The 27,134-nt window shown below is 36.8% G+C and overlaps 1 protein-coding gene and 1 long non-coding RNA gene across 6 annotated transcripts in view; one reads left to right on the top strand and one right to left on the bottom strand.

Moving 5' to 3' along the window:
* LOC309654339 overlaps positions 1-27,134 on the bottom strand; it is a 1,078,238-nt gene that overhangs the window by 17,214 nt on the left and 1,033,890 nt on the right. The gene's annotated exons all lie outside the window — the stretch shown is intronic.
* Positions 4,728-27,134, top strand: part of WDR72 (WD repeat domain 72) — a 193,288-nt gene continuing 170,881 nt past the window's right edge. For 2 of the 5 annotated variants that reach the window (XM_082445136.1, XM_082445138.1), the window contains exons 1-7: positions 7,285-13,062; positions 18,849-18,927; positions 20,052-20,226; positions 20,889-20,965; positions 22,002-22,121; positions 23,123-23,268; positions 23,649-23,745. In XM_082445136.1, coding sequence (XP_082301262.1) covers positions 12,746-13,062; positions 18,849-18,927; positions 20,052-20,226; positions 20,889-20,965; positions 22,002-22,121; positions 23,123-23,268; positions 23,649-23,745 — 1,011 coding nt within the window. In that variant the 5' untranslated portion in view covers positions 7,285-12,745. Of the gene's footprint in view, positions 4,771-7,228; positions 13,063-15,011; positions 18,928-20,051; positions 20,227-20,888; positions 20,966-22,001; positions 22,122-23,122; positions 23,269-23,648; positions 23,746-27,134 lie in introns of those variants that run through there. The other 3 variants (XM_082445137.1, XM_082445139.1, XM_082445140.1) reach the window with 3 other exon arrangements.

The raw sequence follows: 27,134 nt of genomic DNA, 5'->3' as shown, positions 1-27,134 counted from the left end.
TGGAAATAGATTCAGGGCTAGGGAAGGAGACAACTGGTCCATGGGAAAACGCAGAATTTTTCTAAGAGAGATGCCTAGGTATAAGGGATGCACCATCCACAACCATGGGAGCAAAGTGCTCCGTGCTCTTGTACCTCAGGAAAACTCATCACAGTCTACTTTGCATCAGTTATTACTTACCTATGGCTTGACTTGTAGCTTGTGAATTCCTAGAGATCAGGAGCCTGTGTTTTTTCATTTTCATTTAGTAGAGCTTTTAATAAATACCTGTTGAGTTAATAAATGAATATATTCTTTCCTCAGGGAACCTATAATGTGGATGGAAAGAAGATTTATTACACAAAAGAAGTAGAGAACAGAATTTGGTATATGACCAATTGTGTGATTCAGAGTCAAGTTTAAGTATCTGTCTCCAGAATTGAGATACGCATTATTAAGATTTATGTTCTTACTTGGAAGAAACAAAATCTCTCAGATGGTATATTAGCTTGCTAGGGCTGCCATAACAAAGTACCACTAACTGAGTGGCTTAAATGGCAGAAATGTATTGTCTTACAGTTCCAGAGGTTAGAAGTCTGAAATCAAGGTGTCAGCAGTGTTGGTTCCTTCTGTGGGCTGTGAGGAAGAATCTGTTCCATGCCTCTCTCCTAACTTCTGGTGGTTTGCTGACAATCTTTGGCATTCCTTCTCTTGTAGAAATATCACCCCATCTCTGCCTTCGTCTTCAGATGGCTCTCTCCTTGTGTGCATCTTTCTCCAAATTTCCCTGTTTTATAAGGATGCCAGTCATATTGGATTAGCCCTAACCCAGTATGACCTCACCTTCACTTAATTAATTACACCTGCAATGACCCTATTTCCAAATAAGGTCGTATTTTGAGGTATTGGGAGTTAGGACTTCAATATATGAATTTTGGGGTGAGTTCAGTTTAACTCCTGACACATGAAAAGATGGTAGATTTTGTTCTACTTTGCCAATTTGGTACCTTTGACATTTTATTTTAGTCTCCCCTGCTTAATTCACTGAATAGCTGGGATCTATTGTAAATTGTGATAAACTGAAGGATTATACATGACAAGGATTACACTTATTGTTCTACTATTTACTTAACAGGATTTATACACAAATTTTGAGATTAAAAAAGCCTTCTGATAAGAGTGGCTAACATTTATTGAATGTTTACTATCTAATGATTTCCATGGATTAGACCACTTAACTTTCACATCTACCCTATTAGATAGATATTATTATTTACCTACATTTTATTGATGGGAATCCAATACACAGTTGTAAAGTAATGCACCCGAGGACATACAGTAGTAGCGTTGACATTGGAATCCAAGCGGACTAACTCTAGGGCCTCACCACTGGGTACATGCTGTCTCCTTAGTCTTATTACAGCCAGGTTAGGTAAATATTATTACCATTTTATGGATAAGGAAAACAAAGTTTAAAGTAACTAGGGACTTTCTTGGGTCACAAAACCAGCACATATATAATATTGATAAGTGTATAATATTTGGGATTTGAGTTTAGGTATTAACTTCCATGGGGAAATCCTTTCTACCTTTGATTTCAAGCTCCACTTGTGTTTTCTCCCCAAACATTCTTGCATTTACCTTACAAGGCACTCATCACATTGTTGGTGACTCAGGATGTGCTTGTCTCCTTAGAAACCCATGAGCTCCTTGAGGTTCGGAGATTCTTATCTACATTCCTAGAATCTTGCATAGTCTCTAGCACAAAATAGATAATAAATGTTTTTAAACAAAATGCATGTAAGTAAAGGTAAAGGAGCCAAAGAAAAGGGAGACCAGTTGAAAACACAAGAAATAAAGGTCAATAAAAGGAGTAACTGAGGTGACAGAAGATGAAATTTGGGGTAATGATAAAAATGTTATCGTAGGAGATTAGTATGACTATCTTAGAAAAATAAGCTAAAAATAAGGAAAAGATGATATGTTGAAGTGATGAGAGGAAGCTCTTGTGTAAGTGGCTTGTTTTTCTTGGTTAATTGGAAGGAAGGGTCATCAGCTAAGAGTATCGGGGTGTAAGGAGTTGCCTGGGTTGCAGGGAGGTTTATGAGGGAGTAGAGGAAAAGATTTGACTGTGGGACTGGATTAGAGACATGTTTCCCAGTGTGATTTTAGGTAGTACACAACAAACATTTATGTTAATAGACAAGTTTTTATTTTAATGTATATTTTGAAAAAAAATCTAACCAGCATGTCAAGTCCCATGATTTTATATGGTTATTAATGATTAAGATAATTCTAAAGAGATAGTTATATAACAATTTATTCTTAATTGAATACTTAAAATAAAAATAAAATGAGTTAATTTAAAGAAATAGGTAAATTGTTTTACAGATTGTATTTGGATATAGCAAAGAAAAATATGACTCAAGACTGGAAATACATTTACAGAGTTCATACACGTCAAAACAATTGCTAATAGTGGGAATACTTAGTTAAAACTAATCATAAAATTACTTCGTCGTATATACTTTGAGGTCAGGGGTTGTGTTTGTCTGTTCTTTGTGTTCTCTGCAGCTCAACCCACCACCTTGAATACATTTGGTTCTCATTAACTTTTCATTGAATTTATTTAAGAATGGACTAGAACAGTGAGACTTTTTGTTCATGTTAAATATCTCTAGGTTAAGAAAAAAAAATGACTTGGACTGTAAATATTCAGAGTTAAATGTAAAAAATCCACTTTTTAAAGCCTAAAACTAAGGTTTTAGACAAGAGGATTTGAGTTCCATGAAGTTGTTCATTGACTAAATATAAAGAAAAGTGAAGGAGCTCTATTTCCAGAGAAAACCATAATTCAAAAAGATGCATGCACCCCAAAGTTCATTGCAGCACTATTTACAAGAGCTAAGACATGGAAGCAACCTAAATGTCCATCGACAGAGGAATGGATAAAGAAGATGTAGTACATGTATACAATGGAATACTACTCAGCCATAAAAATGAATGAAATAATGCCATTTGCAGCAACAGGGATAGACCTAGAGATGAACATACTAAATAAAGTCAGACAGAGAAAGACAAATATCATATGATATCACTTATATGTGGAATCTAAAAAAATGATACAAATGAACTTATTTACAAAACAGAAATACACTCACAGACATAGAAAACAAATTTATGGTTACCAAAGGGGAAAGGTTGAGGGGGAGGGATAAATTAGGAATTTGGGAGTAATATATACACACTGCTATATATAAAATAGATAAACAACAAGGACCTACTGTATAGCACAGGGAAGTGTACTCAATATTTTATAATAACCTGTATGGGAAAATAATCTGAAAAAGAATATGTATATATAACTGAATCACTTTGCTGTGCACCTGAAACTAACACAACATTGTAAATCAACTATACTTCAATAAAAACTAAAATTTTTTAAAAAGTGAAGGAGCCACCCAGAAAGAAATGAGTTGTCTTTCTCCTGTTTCTTTTTCTGGCCAAATGCTCATCCGTTCGACATTGCCTGTAAATGGAACACACTTGGCATTAATGGGGCTATTTTAAATCTGTTGCTCTACAGCTTAATAAGCAAGGAGATGAAATTTGAAGGTAATGCTTTGTAATCTTTTACTCACAAGACTGGCAGAGTTGCAAGCTGTGATGGAAACCTCATCTGTGTAGTGATAGGGATGTGATTTCTTGGCTGTTTGGTTTTATACTTGTTCCAGATCATGCGTGTGTGGAGTTCAGAGATTATTTTGTGTATCTGTCTAATTCATCCCTTGATCTCTGGGTTATTTTACCACTGACTTTACCTACCATGGTATTCCCTACCTAAAACACATTACTTTCCAGCATTTCTTAAGTAGCAGTTAATCACTAAATAATAACATTTTTGGAGGAGCTTGGCTTTGATGTTGGTTAGGGGTTAATTCTGAAATTGTCACGCTCCACTGGGTAAACCAGGTGGATTTTTATATGTTATTCAAATATGCCTTGGGCAGCTTATGACTTTATAGAAACAATTTTTTACCTTTCCTAAGGAATGATCTGATTACAATCTGTTGATAAAATAAGACCTTTTGCTTTGGGAGCATCTGCAAACAAACAGGTTTTGGGGGATAGGGCTTCTGCTGAGACCAGCTGAGCACAAACCCTTAGGTCCCATGGATTCCTGAAGCTCCTTGCTTCATTTCCCAGTTTTAAAGTAGCTCTCATGCTGGCCTACCCTGATACCCAGGTACGTTTCTCTTCAGCTTACATCTATTCCTTGTTGCTTCATAAAGCCCCACTTTGTCCTCTCCCAATTTATTGCCACTGACTAGCTAGCTGACATCCAACAAACTGCTTTATTCTAATTTCCAATCTATTTGTTTTTTTCAGCTTCATTAAGGTATAGTTTACATACAATAAGGTACACTCATTTAAAGTGTACAATTTGATATATGTTAAAACCCCAAGCTTTTTTAACCTAAACTTAAAACTGGGTAACGAAACTTCCTCTGGGCTCAAGATGACCAAGTTATCTTCTTTGAAGGAGAGAATCATGAGGCAATTTATTTGTGTCTCTCACAGTACCTAAGTATGAGTTTTGAAGAAAGTAAGTAGGATTCCTTTCCACTTAAGAGATGGGATTCAGAGGCCACATAACTGTAAGAGGCAGATATGAGATTCAAACCTAGATCTGTTTTACTCCAAAGCTTGTATTACGAACTGCTATACTGTTTTTACTTTCCTCACAGATGTTTACTTTGGTCAGGAGGTTGTTGTCAGAATTCATGGATGGTAACTGCGGAGTATGTCCTTTGTATTTTTTGACTGTCCTCAGTAAAGGGGTTTGACGTTTGTCTTTGTGTTTGAGGCTGGCAAGGCAGACTCAGTGTCAGAGCATGTCCCTGAAGAGAGCTATTTATGACAAGCTAAACAATTCCAGTGTCCAGTAGACACCAGCCACAAAACCCTATTTGCCTCATATTTATTTTTCTGCTAGCCTCAGATCAGACAAGTCAGAAAGATAAAAGCAACTTGTTACAGGGAAGAAGAGGAAGGTGAGAAGGAAGATGGGGGCTGTAACGGTGTGTTGTCTTCTCTAGTGCTTTCTCGTAATTATGGAGAAAGGACCAGGAAGCATTAGCACAGCTTTTAGAGACGATGTAGGCCACACTGGTGCCTGAATGGACAAGAGGTTTTATTGTTGTTGTTTTACTTGACTATTTGCTTTTTGTTATTTATTTTTGTTTTTTTTATTTTTAAAGAAATACTGACATAAAGAATTTTGCTTAGCCTGTCACTAAGACTCTCTGGTGGGGAAGCCTGGGTTGTCTTTGTCATGGTGTGCAGGAGGAGAGTTCTAGGTGGAGTCTTAAGAGACCAGGTTCCAGTTCTTACTCAGCCACTCTCTACTTGGGTTACTTTGGCCAGGTAAACAATTTTCCTGAGCTTTCATTCTCCTGTCTGTAGAAGGAGGGAAGGGGATGATAGTGATCTTCAAGGCTCCCTTTTGGCTGCAACTTAGGATCGCCAGTGGCCCTAAGGTGCCTATAGGATACCCAGTTCAGTTTGGATTTCAGATAAAAAATAAATAATTTTTATAAGCATGTCCCAAATCTTGTCTAGGACATACTTACACTAAAAACGTTATTTGTTGTTTACCTGAAATTCAAATTTAACTGGACAGCTTGTATTTTTATTCGCTAAATCTGAGGACCCTAATATTACCTGAAGTTGTTGATTAAAAGATCATCATAGATTTTAGAAGTAATAATAGCATGTACATTTTTAAAAATTAATTAATTAATTAATTTTTGGCTGCGTTGGGTCTTTGTTGCTGCTCGTGGGCTTTCTCTAGTTGCGGCAAGCGGGATCTACTCTTCGTTGCAGCGCGCGGGCTTCTCATTTCAGTGGCTTCTCTCGTTGCGGAGCATGGGCTCTAGGCACGCGGGCTTCAGTAGTTGTGGCACACGGGCTTAGTTGCTCTGGGGCATGTGAGATCTTCCCAGACCAGGGCTCGAACCCATTTCCCCTGCATTGGCAAGAGGATTCTTAACCACTGCGCCACCAGGGAAGCCCCTAAGGTTTATTTTTGATTAGACATTTCCGGGGAATTGTACAGGGTCTCAGAAAACATGGATTTACTCTCTCTCCTGTTGATAGCAAGGCACCAAGTTTCTGGGGCTAATTTAAAAATTTTTCTGCCGAGAAAAAAAAGAGAGTGGGAGAAAGTCTGAAAAAAGTGATGTGCAAACTTCTGAGATGTGCAACCTTTTAATCTGTTACTTATTCTCACTGTACTCGCTTAGTCTCTCAGAATCTCAGAATTAGAACTGATCCTAAGAGTTATCTATTTCTCATTGTTAGTTTTCTTATAAGTGAGGGGGATCAGATTAATGATCCCCAAAGCCATTTCTTGCCTGAAATTCTAGATTATAGTTTATGAGTAGTATAATGATAGCATAGTACGTATAATTATACCTACATGCTTTTATTTGCATCACTGGATTTATTGCCCATAAGAATACTGAGATGTAGGCAATGTAGGTGACAGTATCCTCATTTTACTGCATATAACCATTATAATATGGAAATAAAGGTGATAAATAAGTGGTAAAGCAGCCCTATATCTAGGTCTCTGAATACCAGGTCTGTTTTTACTACATTTAGCAATCTGGACTGTTCAGGATGAACTCTGGTTGAGATCTGATTTCTTGTGGTTTGACCTTTGTGCTTTTTGTTTTCTTATTTGGATGTGTTAGGAATCTTATGACTATTAAGGCTTTTAATACACTTACAAAAATATTTACTTTTTAATAGCAAAGTTCAGATATTTGTTACTTAGATGAGGTGACATTTCTGGGGAAAGGGAGTCTGCAAAGTTGTCTTCAAATTATAGTGTGTAGACAACTCTATTTTTCTTGAAAGGCCTAGCTGGACTTTGGTGTGGGTAAGGTCACCCATAGTCAGAGCTGGGTGTGGGGTGGGTAGACTATTCCTATCCTTCTCTCGGTTAGCATCAATCATCAAGAATTGGAATAAAAATCATTCTTCTTTGACTGATTAACAATGGGCATGGTAATTTCAATGTCTGACTACATTCTTCTCTATCTGATGGGGACACACCTTTCTCCACAGCTCTGAGAGAACACATTGTTCAAGTCTGTGTCATCATAAACATTTATGAGATGATCAATTTTCAAAATTTACAAATGATAACTGTGTACACGTCTTCCCATCTCTGTGTGCCCAGGATTCCTTTACCATGAGGTCCTCCCTACAGGCTGTGGCACTCTGGGGAAGGAAGGCACCTCCTCACAGCATCACTGCCATCATGATCACTGATGACCAGCAAATGATTGTGACGGGAGGTCAAGAGGGTCAACTCTGCCTCTGGAATCTCTCATCTGAACTAAAGGTGAGTGAAAACTATTGCTATTGAAGCAGGTAGAGCTCATAAAATAAACACAGCTTGCTGCTTCTGCCCGCAATGACAGTGGAAGTTTTGCATGGTTGTTAAAAAGGTACTTACCAAAGTAATAAATGGGTTTTACTTCTGAATTTGGAAAAATGAAGTATTATATGATGGATCAAGATCATATTTGAAAATTATATTGTGAATATCACCAATCTTAGCTACCAGTTAAGTGTTATCATGCTTTAAGCTATGCTGAGTTTTACTATTTTATATCCTGAATTATATGTTTAAGTAACTGAACTACGGACATGTAAGTATAATTCTAAAAATTATGGCTCATTAATCTAAACAAAGGGCACCCTTGAAAACCACTATTAACTAAATGAGTAATATTTTAATTATCTGTGTGTTTCTGCCAGTTTGGCCTTCTTGCCATTCTTTTAGTCTCTGCTTGCCTGTGATTTTTACAGGTCACATCGAAAAGCTCTAAATCCAATTTACTATTGTCGTCCTTCTATTTCAGAACCTGACCTCACCTAGGATTTGGCCCATTGATTAGCAATTAATTGTCCTTGTTCCAACTCATAAACATTTAACATATTGGAATAGATATTTGCTTAGCTCTAGGAGCCTCTAGACCCAATTTGAACACTTAAACTAATGATGTACTTAAAGTATACTGCCCTCATTAGAAAGCCTTTTAAAGATCAAAGACTATTTTTAGCCTTTAAAGTTTGTCACTTTAAAACCTAAATTAACAATTAATTGTAATTCTATTTTATAGTGTAATTAATTAACATCTGCCATCACTGAGCAGTTACACTACAGGACTGCCAAAAACTGCAAGCAGACCAGCTCAGCTCAATGTTTATGAACATTCCTGAAAGAAGGACTGGGTATTATTGCAACAGCTGAGCTTTGAAATTGGCCCTTGCCTTTATTATCTCTTACAGTCTAAACTTAAAATCCTAAATGGCTTAAACTATCTTGCTACTTTTTCTAATATTGGAGTGTAGTGTTTCCTGGCTGAAGTAGTTGTCTTGTAATATGTAGGTTGCTATAAGCTTAAGAAATTTGGAATCCTAGCATCTATATCTTTTTACATATGTTCCTGGTATTTATTCAACATGCATTTATTGGGTGCATTTTATAAGTTAGGCAGTACGGTGGGTACCTGAGTTCAAACGTGAATGAGAAGGCCTGGTACTGGCTGCCCAACTGGTTGCAGTGTCGTAGAGGAAGGACATAGGCTGGTAATTGCTAGTGCAGTTATGTTATAATACAGGGTGCTCCTTGTGGGGGTCAGTTTGTACTTCATCTTCAGTGGGAATAGTTATTTCATGCTTTTCTTAGGAGCAAGTCTTCTGCTTGGGGTTAGAGCAATGGGAAGGGCGACGCTATTGGCATCTAGTGGGCAGAGGCCAGGGATGCTGTAAACATTCCGTAGTGCACATGACAGCCCCTCACAGCAAAAAAATTATTCCACCCCAAATTCTAATAGTTGCTGATATTGAGAAATCACGGTTAGAAATATGAGGTGGGAATGGGAATCAGATTGGCAGGGGTGTAAGGAACAAGAAGAATCATTGAGAAGACTTAGGAAGGAGATTGGATGAGTTTTATGTTTTGGAAATTCACTGTGATGACATTGTGAGAAAGTTAGTAACACAAGTAAGATATTGATTAGTATGAGTGTGAGATTTTCCACATAAGAGTTTTCCTTAAGATTTTCTATGGCTAATCATAGGACCAGAAAGAATGAACATCTTCTCTTATTTTTCCTTTGAATCTTGCCCCTACATGACAATGGGTCAACTGTTAGCAGGGAAGATTCTAGGCTTTTCAAAAAATCAGGGCATTTTTGAGTTCTCAACAAATCCTCTTGGTATCTGTAAGATAGTCAAGTGGGTGTTCCATCACTGATATTTTAATGCTTAGTAGATTAATTTGATTTTTGTTTTAAAATATAGAGATAAAGGAATAATTCAGCCAGAGGAAGAAGAACAGAGGCCTTGAAGACAAGGGAGATTTTAAGAGAGGTTATGACCACATGGTTGATTGAGTGGCTGTAGGGCAGCTTGAGGCCGATGGGCATAGCAGGGGAAGACAGTAGGAAGGGGAGAAGAACACTGCAGGGAGGTGGGGTGTAAAATGAACTGGGAGCTCTTTATTTCTTCCTTGTACTAAATGTGGAAAGCTTCTTCCCCTCTCCAAAAGGGTTTAGGTAAGAGAATAATCACGCTCTGTGGTCTTAAATGCTCACTCACCACCAAATAAAGTGGACAAACAAACCTAAGGACACTCACTTACGCAGTCATTAGACGAACTACACAGATGCCTTTTGTCACAGGTATAGATTCCTCCTTCAGGTTTCTCAGAGTCTAGTGGAGGAGACAGACATGTAATTAGGAAGCTGTAAAGTGGTGGGATACACACTGTCTCTATGAATTTGACCTTACTATGTATCTTCTATAAGTAGAATCATACAGTATTTATCCTTTTGCAACTGGCTTATTTCATGAAACACAATGTCCTCATACATGTTGTAGGATATGTCAGAATATCCTTCCCTTTTAAGGCTCAATAACATTCCGTTGTATTTATATACCACATTTTGTTTATCCATTCCTCAGTGGACATTTGGATTGCTTCCACCTTTTGACCATTGTGAACGATGCTGCCATGAACCTGGGTGTATAAACGTATGTTTGAGTCCCTGCTTTCACTTTTTTGGGCTGTACTCAGAAGTAGAACTGATGGATTATATGGTAGTTCTATTTTAAAATTTTTGAGGAACTTCTAAACTGTTTTCTACAGTGGCTGCACCATTTTGTATTCCCACTAGCAGTGTGCAAGTGTTCCCATTTTCTCAACATCTTCACCAACACTTGTTATTTTCTATTGCTGTTGTTGTTTTTTTAATAGCCATCCTAATCAGTAAGAAGTGTGCTTTTCAGGGGAAAGGCTTTCTGAGGGTGATGCCTGAGCTGAATTCTAAAGGATGTATCAGACTTGAACAGTAAAAGCAGGTGGGAGGAGATTGCAGACAGAATGATAAGTGTGTGTGTGGAAGGCAGGACTATTTTGCCTTCAGGGAACTGGTGAAAGCAGTGGAGCAGACCTGGAACACAAAGGGCAAATTAGAGGTGACAGGCACATCTGGAAAGGACAGAGCGGACTCAATGTGGAATCTGACATGCTGAGGAGATTAGATTTTTTTTTTTTTTTTAACCAGCAATCGCTAACACTACGTGCTAATTAAAAGCAGTGGTAATAGTAAGGGATTTTGAGGAGATGACATAATACTATTTTATTATATTTGTAATTTAGAATATCACTTGGTATTAAGGGCACATTGAAGGGAGAAGGAGATGAGGTAAGGGACAGGGACTTTGGGCAGGAGGCTTCTACAGTAATGTAGTCAGGAAAGTTCTTGACTATGAACCAAATCAGTGGCAATGGGAATGAAGAGGAGATGAAACCTGGAATGATGTTAAGAGGACAGAATGGACAGAACTGAGAAACCAGTTGGATGTGGGCTAAAGGAGCAGGAACAGGCAAAGATACCTTCCAGATTTGGGGTTTGGGAGATGGGTAGGACTGGTAGAATGAGAGTATCATGTTTCTGTATAAGAAATAGAGACGATTAGAGAATAGGAATAGGGAGGGAAAGAAGCTGATTTAAGGTCTGTATATGGAGTATCCAAGCATTCATTAGGGGATTGAGTACACATCTCAGACTTTCCCTGTCCATGGGTGGTGGGATGGCAGGGTGCAGGGGAGCTGGAGAATAAATGTCTCCCTGTCCCGGCTGCTCATCACGTATCTAGGTTAAGCATTCTGCTTCCAGGCTCAGGGTCTGACTCTCAAAGCCCTGTGCTTTCCCCAAAACTTTGTGAGGTCTGCCAATGGGGAGCTTCTCCAAGTCCCATGCTAGGAACTTCCTCTCTTGGGCCTTTTGGTCTTGATTGCTGGCATTCATCATACCTGTGAGCATAGAAAAAGTTTAACTCTGAACATTCTCTCAGGTATATTCTCTTAGTATCAGTATGTTCTATTTTTCTTCCTGTTTTATACTCAGAAGGAAACACGACAGTGACAAAATGAAGAACAGCAATGTTGAGTAGAGAAAAAGAATAGAGGTCGTGGTCAAAATCTAGGTCTGTTATTTACCAACTCTGTAGTGTTGGGCAAATGACTTCTATTCTTCGAGCCCTAATTTCCTCAGCTGTGAAATGGGGATTAAACCCTGTTCATAGTTGCATGAGTGCCTGGAATATGGTATATGCTCATCAAGTTGTGTGTTCTTTTCCCTTTTCTATTTGTACTATGGTGGGAGTGAGGGGGACCAATGCTTCATAAAGGTGGAGCCCACAAATAGAAGTAAAGGTTTCCTGGATTTCATCATGGCAATGACTAGGTGTGATTGTAGAGGTTTTTGTTATTCTTCACAGCAGAATGTGTGATAAGATGAGGAGATTAGAGTGAATTGTCACAGCTTATTCAACTACATGTGAAGATTTAGTAGCAGAACGAAGACTTCATATGAAAGGCAATGGTGTTCTCTTCTGACATTTTGTCCCTAGTGGATTTTCTCTGGAGGAGGAGTATCTTTGATTTGCCCTGATTCATTGCTTAATTTGGTCTGTAATGTATAGGACAAGGGTTAAATTCATAGAGGTACGCTTTCCCAAGTGTGATGATAGGGAAAGATAGTATGTTGTTTTCTGAGATGGAACCTGTATTTCCCAGGAGGAAGGTAGAGAACTTGGATTGTAAGTGATTAGAACCAACTGCAAAATGCTCTTTGTAGCACTAGAAATTTATTCTGATAACAGATCTTTTAAAGAAATATTTCTGATTAATATAGAAATAAGAGGAAGGCAGAGAACAATTATGTTATGAAATAATTTGTTCTTATTGTTATGGTTGGATTATGAGGAACAGACTTCTTTCACACATGAGATAATGGAAGAATTAGTCCTTGGTGTCATTTTTAAAATTCACACATAGGAGAAAAAGTTGGCATTTTGAAATGGCATTTTAACTAAGTTGGCTTAGTTAAAATTTTATTTCTAATGTTGACAAGTGAATTTTTACTATTTCTGACGCAGGAATTCAAATAAGGCATTATAATGGTTACAAAAAGGGTAATATTTTCTCTGCATTATTTTGTAAACTCGTTTCTGAATTCTGAAATCTGCACATAAATATGCTACTATTGTTTGAGGCACATTTTGTGCATAATAAACGTCAACACTGGTTTATTTGTATTCAAAACCTAGATGTTGTAAAACAGGTCCAGCAGTCATCTAGGTTTCTTGACAGTTGCAAAACCAAAAACAAAAAAAAATGTGTGTAACACAGTTCCTTTACCTAGAAGTTTATTATTCTGGGGATTTTGATATGCCATATATCAGTTTTCCTGAAACTTATGTACAGCAAAAACATAATATAACAGCATTCCTAATTAGAATTATGAATAATTATATAATGTCATGTTGTATTCTTCTACTAAAAAGTTTACAGCTATTTTTAAACACTTACCCTCATCATTTTCAGATTTCGGCCAAAGAACTTCTTTTTGGTCACTCAGCTTCAGTGACGTGTTTGGCGAGAGCGAGAGACTTCTCTAAACAGCCCTTCATAGTTAGTGCTGCTGAAAATGGGTAGGTAAGACGTGTGGAACTGTGCACCCTTTTCTGTTCCTTCTCCCTTTTTAAAAACTCTGATGGGATACAGAATTCTAGGGCTGAAGGAAACGTTAGTGATTAACATATTCCTTTTACATATAGGAAAAGTTAGATCTTGAATGGTTGAATAACTTGTGTGACAGTCCCAAGGAAAGTAATCAGTACTATGACTCTCAATCTTTAAACATCCCAACGTGTATCAGGCCTTGTGGTTGCCTCATTGTGTAAAGGACGTTGGCAAATGCCGCCTACTATAGAACTGAAAAGGGAAAAGTCTGGGCGCTTGTCTTTTTTCATGTAGTAACTCACTTTGAGCTATTAAGCAAATCCATGCAAGCCTTCATAGTTTTGTGAAACAATTCAGCAGTTATGATCTTTATGTTGTACACTTGTCTGATATCATTTTAAAACAGAGGAGAGGACTCACTTACAATTGGGACGTGGGAGTGAGAAGGAGAAGGAACATAGTGATCTGGGTGCAGTTTCTTGGAAGGAGGTTTGTTCCAATGAAACAGGACTTAGCTGTAGGAAAAAGCCCCACTGATGGAAGAGCTACTGTGAACTACTCTGCTGATGAGATGTTTGCCAAACTACACTCAGGAATGCGGAATCCATTCAGCATGTGTTTGCGAATGAGGGATTGGGTTGCTGGTTGAAACAAGAGAATCTCCTCCTTTTTTGTTTTTAACCCAAGGAGAAATTATATGGCTTAGAATTCTGAGACCCAAAAGAAGAATGAGGAATCAAGTGTCCAACTTTTAAAAATGGAATAGTTTAACAAAATGGCTAGTGGTACAGACATCAAAGAGATACCTATTCTCATAGCTTATAGCAAAGACATAATTGTTATACTTAGAGAGATTGAACTTTGGAGGAAGCGAAAATGAAATGTCCTAGTACATTCTTTTTAAACAACTGCTTAGCTTTCGTACACTAGGGCTGCCTTGAAGCCTGCTACATAGGCTGAGATATTTATTCCCAATCTAGAGAATTTGGGGGATGGTTAGTTCTTCTGAGACTACTTGCACTGTTGATAAAATTAATAGCTGAGTGAGAAATAGATCTGAAAAGTATAACTGAGTTCTACCTTGAGGTTTTTGTCCGTAGTGGTCTAGCTCCAAAAAAGAAACTAGGGGTTAATGGACATATTCTTGATGATAGATGAATTCATCTGTATAAGTCCTATAAATATGATTGTTAAAGAGCCAAGGAGTCTGATTGGTCTTCCTTTTCCAAGATGATTTGAATTTTCTTTGGGGTCTGACACCTTGCATCTATGAGATTCTCCTTAGGCAGTACCTACACTTTAGCTACTGCATACTTAGCAAATCCTAATTCAATCTGCTGAAACTTGTTAAAATTACTAGGCTCGACCTATTACTTCCTAAGTAACAATGATATATATATATTTTTTAGCTTTTAAAAGTCCCAGGAAGTGACCGTTGGCTTAGCATTTCTGCTTCCAACGTTATCAGATTCATGCTGATCATGACTTGCTTCCTGACTTAGTTTTTCATTTTTTTCACTTAGTATTACTTCATCTATAGGCAAAAATCCTAATATTCAGGAACCCAGTGAATTCCAGGATAAATGAAAGGAAATAAACACCTGGAACCTGATGTTGAAATGATGGAATGCCGAGAAAAAGAGAAGAGCCTGAAAGTAGGCGATGAGAAAAAGCAGATTACTTTTAAAGGAAAGTTAATTAAACTGAGAGCTGACTTCTTAACAGTAAAATGAGAATTAGATAGCAGTGAAATATCTTTTAAAAGTTGAGAGAAAATATCTATCAACTTAGAGTTATATCTCTAGCAAAACATCTTCAAAAAATTAGGGCAAAACAGTAACATTTAAGACAAACACTGAGAGTGTTCACTGCCAACAGACCCTCTATAAATAATGAAATTCGAAATTATGTTTTTCAGTAAGAATAATGATTTCAGAAGGAAGATCTGATGGAAGAAGGAATATTGAACAAAACCCAGCAAAGTTTTAGAAAATTTAAATAAGCACAGATTATATTACAATATTGTTTATATGTCGCTCCCATCCACCTCCCCCCCACATACACAAAATCCTAATCAACAACTGCATATCATAAGTGTAGCGATCAGACTCCGTGTGTTCTGGTGTTCTAGAGGTGGGTAAAGATGGTGATTAACCTTAGACTTTAAGCTAGATATACATGCTGACATTTCCAGGGTAGCTGCTAAAAGAACAGACAAAAGAAATAAAAATGAAAGAAACAGAATATATAACTTCCAATTTAAAAAAAGAAAAAGAATGTTGTTTAATCCAAAGGGGACAACAATACATGAGACAAATAGCACAAAATAAGGTAATTGAAATAAATCTGAATAAACCAGTAATCTCAATTAAGTAAAGGGACTAAGCCCATCAGTTAAATTACCAAGATTGTCAGACAATTTAAAAAACAAAAACAGCATAAGGATATATAAAAGTTAAAAGTAAATGGATGGAAAGGGATTTATCGGGCAAATACTAATGAAATTAATGTTAATATAGCCATTTTAGTATTATATTAATAAATATATATAGTTAATCAAACCTTAAGGCAAAAAAGGCTTGACATTGATAAAGAGAGTTATTACTATTAATAAAATTTCCAGCTACCAGCAAGAGATGATACTAGAGAGATAGGCAGGCAGGCACCCAGCCTTACAGTCTTCTAGGATAGTGTTCACCAAACCTAAGCCTGCATCAGGACCACTTTCAGAGCTTGTTTAAATACAGATTTCTCGGCCCCATTCCCGGAGATACAGGTTTAGTAGGTCTGGGCTGAGGTTCAAGAACTTGCATTTCTAACATGTTCCTGGAGAGTGCTATGCTGCTGGTTTAGAGGAAAATATTTGAAATAGTGGGTACCCCACATTTGCGGCAGTGAGAGAATGTGTGAGTTCAAGAATGACTTGGGAAACTCATTGGTGATGATACCATTCATTGAGAATGAGAACAAAGGAGGGAAGGCGTTATGCCTCATTTTAAGTACGAGGAGTGTGAAGTCCTGCAAGTTATCGAGGTGGAAACATCTAATTACTAGTTGTATGTGGAAATCTAGAGTCCAGTGAATAGGTCTGGACTTCCAACATCATATAGTTGGTGCCTGCAGTCATGGGAGTAGATGACTCATCAAGAGAGAGTGTGAAATATGAGAATGTAAGAAAGCCTAAGATACTAAGGAAAACCAACATTTAAGAAATAGGCATAAGAAGATGGGAGCTTGAGAATGCCAAAGAAAACCCAAAAGTGTAACTGAAGACAAAAGTGAGTTTGAAGAATGTAATGTACTTGTAATTCAAGATCGCAAACCAAGCATTCATATGCATCTCCTTTCCCTCTAGATGCTTCATTAAAATTTGAGCAAAACGATAACAGTGTTATAAGCACACAAATATGAGAATAAGAATAGGGCCAAGAGAAAACAGTGTACTTTTGAGAGATAGAAAGTGGATGAAAGAGTAGTGACTGATTTATGTATCCATTGAATGAATTTTTATTGAAGCGCTCAAGTGGGGATGTAGAGTTGAATAAGAAAGAAAGGCTCTTTCTCAAGGAGTTTTTACTGGGACTATAATAATCTAATTTTATATGTTATGGATTTTTTCCTGTGTGATTTTCTTTTCATTGAAATTTAAAAATTAAGAATTTAAAAAATTTTGGAAATTGTTAAATTAATTTTTTATAATTGAAGGTGATTTAATCTATGTACAAAGTTGGGGAACAGTATTTGAAAAGAAAAAGAAGAATGTTCATTTTAATAGTTAATTTTCATGTCTTCCTATTAGATACATAACTGAGCAGTTCCAGCTAAAATCCCAATGCTACTTTTGATATACAACGAATTTGCTTTTCTTTCTTTAATAGAATTGATTGGCAAGGAGTCAATTTTTACTATGTGATATTTTTGTATTTTTTTCCAGTTTAAGGTAGAAAATAAGATGATAAGCAAACAAACAGGGAAGGCATTAGAATCCAAGAGAGTTTAGAAACATTAGTATCACTGGGAGAGCTTTTATTGATGCCCAGGCTCCAACCTTAGAAACTGTGATTTAATTAGTCTGGCTTGATGTCTGGGTTGGGTCCCAGACATCAGTATTTTTAAAAACCTCCCTGATAAATCTAACGTAGAGCAAGAGTTTTAGAACCACTGGTTTAGAGATAGAGTTATCTAGAAACAGGTTAACTGACCAGGAGCTTTGCAAAACCCCACATGCCAGGACCCCAACACAGAGCCATGAAATTAGAATCTCTGAGGAGAAATTTTTATATATTCACAGGTGATTCCTGATGCACGGCTAGAGTTGAGAACCACACTGATAAACTCAGATTTTTTTGTAGAGCTAAAATTTTATATTGATGGCTGCTTAAAGTTCCTTTTCTTTACATATATATATATATACACACACACACATATCCTTTGAGATATATTATTTCAATTTCTACCTTTTTCCCAGTCTTATTTTTCACACACACACACACACACACACACACACACACACACACACTTTCCCCCTGTTTTACTAAGTTGCATGTCTTTTCAGATTACCTCAAATCCTTTTTGGCATACAGTTGGATATAAACAGAGAGAAATAAAATCACTATGAATATTTAGTTCTATATCTAGGACATGGTTTTGCAACCTCAGCACTAATGACATTGTGGACCACGGAAGAATTCTTTGTTGTGGGGGACCATCCTGTGCGTTGTAGGATGTTTAACAGCATCCCTGGCCTTTCCCCACTAGATGCCAGTATCGTGTTCCTAGTTGTGACAACTAAAAATGTCTCTAAACATTGTCAAATGTCCTTTGTGGGGCAAAATCAGCCTAGGTTGAGAACCATTGATTTAAAGATTGATTTCCAGTGTTTGGCTAAAAAAAACCCCAAAGCCTGCAAACACCAAATGCATATAGCGTTTACCGTTATTGGTCCGTGTCTTTTGCTTCTTAATAGCAGCTCTCCCTTAAAGCCAATAAAGCTTTCATTTTTCTTCCTTGGAAAATTTTGCTTATGTGTTGAAACTGTCAAAACTGAAGAATATTACCAAACAACTCTGAAACAGCCATTCTGGTTTTTGTGAACTGAAATCATATAGATTTAAACTGCCCTATACTGGATGTATTTGTAACTGTATTTCATAGCTGTATCTATATCTTTGTAACATATATGTAACCAAGTCAGAGTTTTCTAAACAATGAGAATTTTCTAACAATTGAGTGGCAAGGATGGTTTCAGGATTTCAGGAGAAGCAAAGAAATAAAGCTTATCAATGACAGACCAAATGTGGCCTCTTGGTGGCACTGTTTATTTTTACAAAAATGACACCTGAGCTCCAGAAGATGCAACACTTGATGTATTATGCTTTTCAGAATATGTAGTTTAAGTTCAATAAAATAAATCATTTTCAAGAAGATGCAGTTTCCATAGAAAGATTGTTGTACTGTCACTCTCCCAGGCTGTGATAGCTGCATCCCCACAATTTGTTGTAGGTCAGGTTGGCACTCAAGTAAGGTTTGTAGGCTGGTGGCAGGGTGTAATTACCAAAACAAAAAGACATAGATACAGCATGTCATCCCTGCTAATGACCACAACATTTTCTTGCCCAGTAATCTGTAACAAAAAGCCACATAAACGATCAGCCTGCATTTAAGTGCAGCACTAAAGAAAAACTTGGTGGCACAAAAATTATTCCAGCCAACTGAGTGGAAATGACAGAGAATAATACAAAGTTATCTCTGCTAGGGAGATGTGTGTTTGGAATGTCACCAATGGACAGTGCGTGGAGAAGGCCACACTTCCTTACAGGCACACTGCAATCTGTGTAAGTATGTTCACTTCCTTGAGAACATCTCCAGATTCTACAGCTGCTTCAGAGCATTTGCTAAGCACACATTTAAAGACATGTCTTTAGAGGAATTATTTTCTTGAATTTTTTTTTTTTGTCATTAGAATAGAATACTGTCAGTTATCATCTGTTATTTTTGGCATTTTTCTTTCCCCAAAGTAACTATTCAACCAATTTTTTTTCTTATTCTTTCTCTTATTTCTGTATCTTTCTAACATAGACAAATTTGAAAAACAATTTCCTTATTTTTCCTTAGTTACACTCACAAAACACATGCACACAGTGACACACATGTGAAACGATTCCATTTTATTGACATACAGTTTTATAAAGCAAAAAAGTTTTTTTTTTTTTTTTTTTTTGCTTCCAGTTTAAACCTTTTTTGGATGGATAGGTTCTGAATTTCTTATCTATGAAAACAGAGCAAGAGGCACAGCCTTAATCTTTATCATAACTTCCCAATATTTAAAAGAGATTCTGGCTTTTGGTATGTGGACTCCAAGCATATGTAAGGTAGTCGCATGAGTCCACGGTACTGACACTGCTTTTTATATTGTGTGCATTGCTTTTAGCATTGATGACTTGCATTGAAACATTCATGAACTCCTTTCTGGGATCAAAACCTGAATAGCGAGAGAGCTTGTCAAGGGTAGATTATATTACTCAAACTTTCATAAAAGCCATTCTCAGAATTCATTTGGCACAAAAATTCCTCAAATGCTTTTCAAACATTTTTATTTCTTCTTAAGATGTAGCAGTGTTGCTAGGGTAGGAAACCTGGTTTTTGTTGTTTAGTTCTACATAGCATTCCAGAATTAATATAATTGTGAGCTTTCCATGACTTGGAATAAGATTAGTTCTTCCCAAAACAGCCCCCTTCTCCAGAAAAATGACGAAATGCAAGTCAGATAAATGGCAAAATTAACACTTCAGAAGTGTAGAATAATTGAACTAAAAGAAATTTTAGTTGTTATTTAGCCTAAAACCTTAGTTGAATAGATGATAAAATTAAAAGCCAGAGAAGTCTTCACCGCAGCCAAAATTACGTTAATTGCTAGTGATTGATAATTAAACTTTTGCTTTGAATTCAATTTGCATAGTATTACCACTGCTCATTCCGGATGATAGGAGAAGGCTGGCTTCTGTGTTGTGGAGAATATCAAGATGTTCTTATAATTGATGCCAAAAGTTTGGTTATTATTCACACTTTCATATCATCTCAGTCTCCGGATTGGATCAACTGCATGTGCATTGTTCACTCCATGAGAATTCAAGGTAAGAGTTAGGTATTATCTAACACTAGAGATAGCGTATAAAAATATCGCCCTTGAATTATTTGTTAAATTACTGGGCAAGAGTTCAGAATGCTTCTTTATGTTTACCTACTGGTAGGGATAGCTCTCTAAGCCAGATCAAGAAAAACTGAGAACATCCATCCCAGTGGTTCAAATCACTGGAAAGTCAGCAAGAGGTCATGAGGAAGTGGAAAGAGGAGACACTGTGTTTCCATGACCCAGTTCTGCTTTGATACATTTTAAGAGTGACAAGCAGGCGTTTGTTGTGGATTAACAGGAGTCTTGGATTTGCCCTGCTGTATCTTCTGGATGTAGTGATGAAGAGAATTCAGTTCCTGTAATGAGGGAAGGCTGGCTCCTTACTTATTTCTGAAATAGGAAGGTGTAATTAGTATTTCCAGCGTGATGGTTTGCAATGTGGTTCTCCTTTTAGTGGTGCTCTCCTTTTACGTGGGAGTCACTTTGAAATTGCAAAACAAATTTAGAATGTGATCTAAAATGTTTACTTTTTTAATTAAAAAAACCAGCTGAGTATTTTCTACCTACATGCCCTGCATAATCCTTAAATGACTATGAAATGATCTTTAGAGCAACCAGTTATAACAGGGGTCAGCTTATATATGACCTTTGTTGTTTTTACAGAAGATTCTCTCTTGGTAGTGTCAGTAGCTGGTGAGCTCAAAGTATGGGATCTCTCTTCATCTATCAACAGCATTCAGGTTGGCTTGTGTAACTATCCTTTATTCTCCAATTTCAAGCTTATGTATTGACATTTTTTAAATTATAAGAGTGTTACATTCTCATTGTTAAAAGTCCAAATAATGTATAAGTATATAAGTTTTACGTCCATGTACTTTTTCCTTATCTCTCTTCCAAGTTGTGAGCATTGGTAACAATTGCATGGTATCTTTCCAACCTTTTCTCTCTATGTATACAAATGTTTTTATCTACACGCACATGCGCGCGTGCACACACACAAACATTGATTATATTTTAATTTAAAAAATCCATTGTGGAATATTTCCCTGTCCCTTACAGCAGAAGACCCCATTTCTTCTGGCTCTTTGTGAGCTGTGGCAATGGGGGTAACATACACTGGGAGTCCAGTATGTTCACCTGCTCCCTGGCATCAGGCTACAAGTCGAGGTGATGGACAAAAGAATGGTCATAGAATTTGTGCAGTTGACAGAACTGTTTCAACTGCCCCATACTCTGGACTATCCTTCAGAATTTCTTGGTTGGGAAAACCTGGGAATTGTGTCGGCATACGCAGCCCAAAAAACACACACCCAGCGTTATCAGAAACTTATTGAGAACATAGCATTCTAAGTGTTCTGTGCTGGCTACGCTTCTGTCTTTTCAAAACATTTTGTTTGTTTTTCTATGTTAGCAATTAAGATACTGCAAGGGATTTTGAAAAAATTATTTTACTTTTTTTTTGTTTTATCTTTCTGCCATATCTGAAAGTCAGTAACTTATTCATATCTTTATATTCTCAGTATCCTGCAGCAAATTTCCTGACAGAATGTTTGTTGAATGATTGTATATAATGAATTCTTGAATTCAAGTGGGTTTCCTTTTCATGGTTTCTTTTGCAAAGTAACTTTCTTAGTTCAGAAAACTCAAAAGGAAAATTGGGTGCTTTTTTATAGTAACAGTGTGATCTACTTCAGGCTTAGAGGGGAGGAGTCTTCTCATACAGTTTTATATAAATTAACTAGAACTAGTACTAAAATGTTTTTATTCCTTTTGAAGGAAAAGCAAGATGTTTATGAAAAGGAATCCAAATTTCTTAATTCCCTGAACTGCCGGACAATACGATTTTGCACGTATACAGAGAGACTTCTACTGGTGGTATTTTCTAAATGTTGGAAGGTATTATAAAATAACATAATAAGTACCAGTGATACACAAATGTAATTTGATTTTTATCTTGTTCAGTGCAACAATTATAAGAATATGTTTTAAATATGATACAAACTTTTTATAATATTATTACCGCAGCAGGGAATTACTTGTCTTTTATGACTGACTTTTATCAGTTTTCCTCTCACTACACTGGGTAATTTTGCTTCCCAGGATATTGTATATATAAAGTATACCCTAATTTTATTAATAACAAACTATTATAATAGTGAGCATTTGTCTCAGATTATTTTAAAGAGTTGATGCCTGCACTTTATAGTTAAAAAGAAAACTAATACTTTTCACCTACATACATTGGTCTTATTTTTATATTTTTTTTCTTTTTCTGCTTTGTCACTACATTTGTTTTTAGGGACTATATACATTCTTTTCTTGTGAATATATTCACTGACATCTCCAAGAAGAAAGGAAAGCTAAGTTACTATCATTTGATAGCATCCTTTTTTTCTCTGATGTTTCATATACTTGGCTCAGTTAACAAAACTATATTGTCTTACTTAAAGGCTTATAATATATTTTTGAACTAAAATGTAAAGTAGATGGTTCAACATGTACTTTAGGATTTCTACTGTATCAACTTCTTTTGTGTGTAATAAATTTTTCAAATGTTCAGGTTTGACTCTCCATATGGAAAGAATAAAATTGCATAGAAAATTTGGGATTTTTGGTCTCTGTGCTTAATGGGCACATTCTGGAATGATACTGTCAGATAGTTTGTCCACTGAAACCTACCTAGGATAAATGTGAAAAAATAAGTACTAGTGAAATATTATCTTGGTCCATGAGTATAGTGTGGCCTGTTATGATACTTATTACTTCATATTAATAATTAATATGTTGTTGCATTAACACTGTTATCTAAATAGTCTTGATAAGCGTAATTTATCTTTCTCCTTGGTAGATTAGATTGGAAGCTTCTGTTAATGGGCATCATTCCTTCTGTGTTTTAGGTTTACGATTATTGTGATTTTTCTCTTCTTTGGACTGAAGTTAGTGGGAGCGGGCAGTTCTTTGCTGGTGGAGAGGTGCTTGCTGCTCACAGAATCATCATCTGGACAGAAGATGGTCACAGTTATATCTATCAGCTGCTGAACAGGTGGGCTCAGATGGGAGCGGCATACAAAACATTCAGGTAGAAAATGAACTTTGGGAGGTTTATTATGGAAAAATCCCCACATGCTGCCCATGATCAAAAACCAGAACAAAACAACTTTGGCACTAGAAGATTTACTCTGGGCTTGGTAGGCTTCAGCCTTTGTATAAAACAGCAGGGGACGAAGGAATGAGATTAACCATGTATAACTTGTACAGCTGGTGCTGGGTTTTCAAAAAGTCACTTGTAATTATTAACCCAACAATTTCTAACTAGAGTTTAGAAACTTGAATGGTACCATCCGGCTTTTGAAAGTGGGAGGGGAAAACACGAATAAAGAACCTCAAAGTTCTAAACTTTGCTTTTTATTTTTCACTATGCAGTGGGCTTTCAAAAAGCATATACCCTGCTGATGGAAGAGTGCTTAAAGAGACCATTTATCCTCATTTACTGTGCTCTACTTCTGTGCAGGAAAATAAGGTAATGCAAGAAAAGAATGACTGCCTCAAAGCTGGTTTCACTCCACTTCTCAGATAAGTGTTGCTTTGTCTGTAACAGAGTCTGGCTTGAAAAAATTGAATTGAAGAATCACATCAAGTTGTTAACGAGAAAATTAAATCTAATTGTTAATGGCTACTGAAGAAAACTTGGCCTTTAGAAAAGCTATTTTTTAAGTCTGCTTAACTAAACAATACATATTTATTATGGAATAATTATAAATGATAAAAAAGGGAGAATTAAAATTTCTAATTTTACCGCCATAAATATTCACTATGAATATTTTTATTTTTCGTATTTACTTATTTTAATTGGAAAATGTTCAAATATTTGAAAGGTTGTAAGAATAGTGCAATGACCAGTCATATACCCTTTACCTAGATTCACCAATTGTCAACATTCGCCGTATTTATTTCCTCTCCCTCTCTCATTCTCTCTTTCTCTCTTTCTCTCTCTCCCCCACCATATATATATATATATATACATACACATTTTTTCCACTGACCTTTCTAATAGGTAGTTTGATACAAAGTTATTAACATTTTGATGTATCTACTTCAATTTTTAAACTTTATCAAATGGCTTATATCCTGCTTTTTTTTATTCTTAAGGAAGCTGTATATTGAGATCATTTTCACATGCATTTAGCTATTCTTCTGAATAAATGTTCTTGGTAAAACAAATATAATTATGATTCCTGGCAGAGAGTTGAGGATGTAATTGTGGGTTTTCACTTGACTGAGTTATATCTTTGACACTCTATGAAGCCTGAAAATTTAAGCAGTTAGTTTACTTTAGTGTCAATGAAAGTGGTTTTTTTTACCTATTGGATTTAGTCATCAGTTAATTATCCAAAAAGGTATTTCATGGAGAATGGAGGAGTTTTGAATTATTGATGTGTCAAACAACGAAGCATGTTACTTTTTACAGTGATGGTTTGCTTAATTAGGCAGCATAGCTGCTGCAAATCATATGGTTCAGTATCATCTCTTTAACATATCTGTGAGGTTTTGTTGCAAAAACTTGATTAAGACTGTCAGCCAAAAATTAGAACTTCAAGTGCCACTAGGGCATAGGCAAACTTTAGAGTTATGGTGTGGAACACTATTTCTAAAGTCATTCGTGGGTTGCAATAGAGCCTTGTTTCGCTGTTGATCACAAAAGCTTTCTTGTGGCTTACTCAGAAAGGCATTTTAAGTTATTTTTTAAAGGACTTTCCCTTTTTTTCCTTTTTAGCTCCCGAATGCATTTTTACAAAGCACAGTTTGCCCTAAAAGCTAGATATAAGAAATATCCTTTAGGAGCTTCTAGTCTACTGCAAATATCAACGCTATACATAACTATGAGGAAAAAGAACAGCGATTACAAATTAACTTAAAAAAATACTAATCTTATGGGAAGCCACCTTGCTTTGTGTCTCAAAAGGTGAAAGCATAGATTTGTGAGTCTTCTGTCGATGTATAATTCTTGTTTAGACAACCACAGTTGTTTCTGTATCTTAAAAGTGGGAAGTACTTGGAAACCAGTGAAAATGAATAGAATAATCTGAAACAAAAAGAAGCTGGTCTACTCATCTGTAGACCTTTGCTTGCCCTTTATCCGACCAAGAAACTAAATTCAGACGTTGTTCTCCCTATTCAAAACATCACCAAGGGCTTCCCTGGTGGCACAGTGGTTGAGAATCTGCCTGCCAATGAAGGGGACACGGGTTCGAGCCCTGGTCTGGGAAGATCCCACATGCCACGGAGCAAGTGGACCCGTGAGCCACAACTACTGAGCCTGCGCGTCTGGAGCCTGTGCTCCGCAACAAGAGAGGCCGTGATAGTGAGAGGCCCGCGCACCGCGATGAAGAGTGGCCCCCGCTCACCGCAACAAGAGAAAGCCCTTGCACAGAAACGAAGACCCAACACAGTTAAAAATAAATAAATAAATTTTAAAAAAAAATCACCAATATTCACTAAATATAAGACATCTTATTGTTTCGTGCAGTTACAAGGTAATGAAAGCATTTTCATGGCGTAGGGAGGTGAGTTTGATAGATACAATGAACTTAGAGAAGCATGCTCTGTAAACATGTTTTCTGGAGTGATGCCATAGAATTAAATCCCAGTGTGTGACAGTAACATGTTCTCATGTGATGCTAGGAACTTACCTGCTGATGGAGTTGTAGTAGCAAAAATGGGGACTCCTCCTTCATTACAACAGCTTTAGGAAAGTCTCCCTAGCTTGAAGTCATGGCTGATGATCACTGAAACTTGTGGTAGGGGTCCTGGCTGCTGAGGCGAGGCACTGGGCTTCCCAGGGTCTTAGCTGTGGAGTAAGATTGCAGTGTTGAGGTGGGAGTAGATGGGATAGAAACAGCCTGAGGATTGCAGATAAGGAATTTGGATGCATGAACTAAGAGTAATGACAATGACAATGATGATGGGTAACTTTTTTTTTTCAGTCCTTATTATTGTTAAACATACGCACTGCCTTATTTACATGAGTTTCCACCATGACCCCATTTTGAAACTGATGTTCAGGAAGGTTAATTCCCAGGATTTGAACCTAGGCAGTTTGGCCCCAGAGTCTGGGAATGGACTTTGGAGTGAATTTCTCATTTGTTTTGAGAATGGATAATAAGAATTGTTACTGCTTATTGAGTATGTCCTAAATGCCTGGCACCATACTAAGCACATTACCTTTATCAACTCATTAATCCTGACAGTAATCCCGTATAGTAGGTGCTTTTATTTATTAGCCTTCTTTCACAGTTAGAGAAAATGAGATATAGAGAGGTTAAGTAAATTGCCTAAATCAAGTAATTGGCTCTTTTAATAAAGTTAGTATGTGCTAAAACCAGGATTTGAATCCAGGCAGTTAGCACAAGATAATTCACTGTTTTGTTTTGTTTTCTTTTTTTAGAGTCTTTTTTTTTAACATCATTATTAGAGTATAATTGCTTTACAATGTTGTGTCAGTTTCTGCTGTATAACAAAGTGAATCAGCTATATGTATACATATATGCCAATATCCCCTCCCTCTTGTGTCTCCCTCCCACCCTCCCTATCCCACCCCTCTAGGTGGTCACAAAGCACCAAGCTGATCTCCCTGTGCTATGCAGCTGTTTCCCACTAGCTATCTATTTTACATTTGGTAGTGTATATATGTCAATGCTACTCTCTCACTTCGTCCCAGCTTATCCTTCCCCCTCCCCTTGTCCTCAAGTCCATTCTCTACGTCTGCGTCTTTATTCCTGTCCTGCCCCTAGGTTCATCAGAACCATTTTTTTTTTTTTTTTAGATTTCATATATATGTATTAGCATATGGTATTTTTCTCTTTCTGACTTACTTCACTCTGTATGACAGACTCTAGGTCCATCCACCTC

This window comes from Balaenoptera physalus, assembly GCF_965194825.1.
Source record: "Balaenoptera physalus genome assembly, chromosome: 2".
NCBI classification, from domain to species: domain Eukaryota; kingdom Metazoa; phylum Chordata; class Mammalia; order Artiodactyla; family Balaenopteridae; genus Balaenoptera; species Balaenoptera physalus.
The sequence above is the reverse complement of the archived record's forward strand: the minus strand, read 5'-3'. Positions and strand labels throughout refer to the sequence as shown.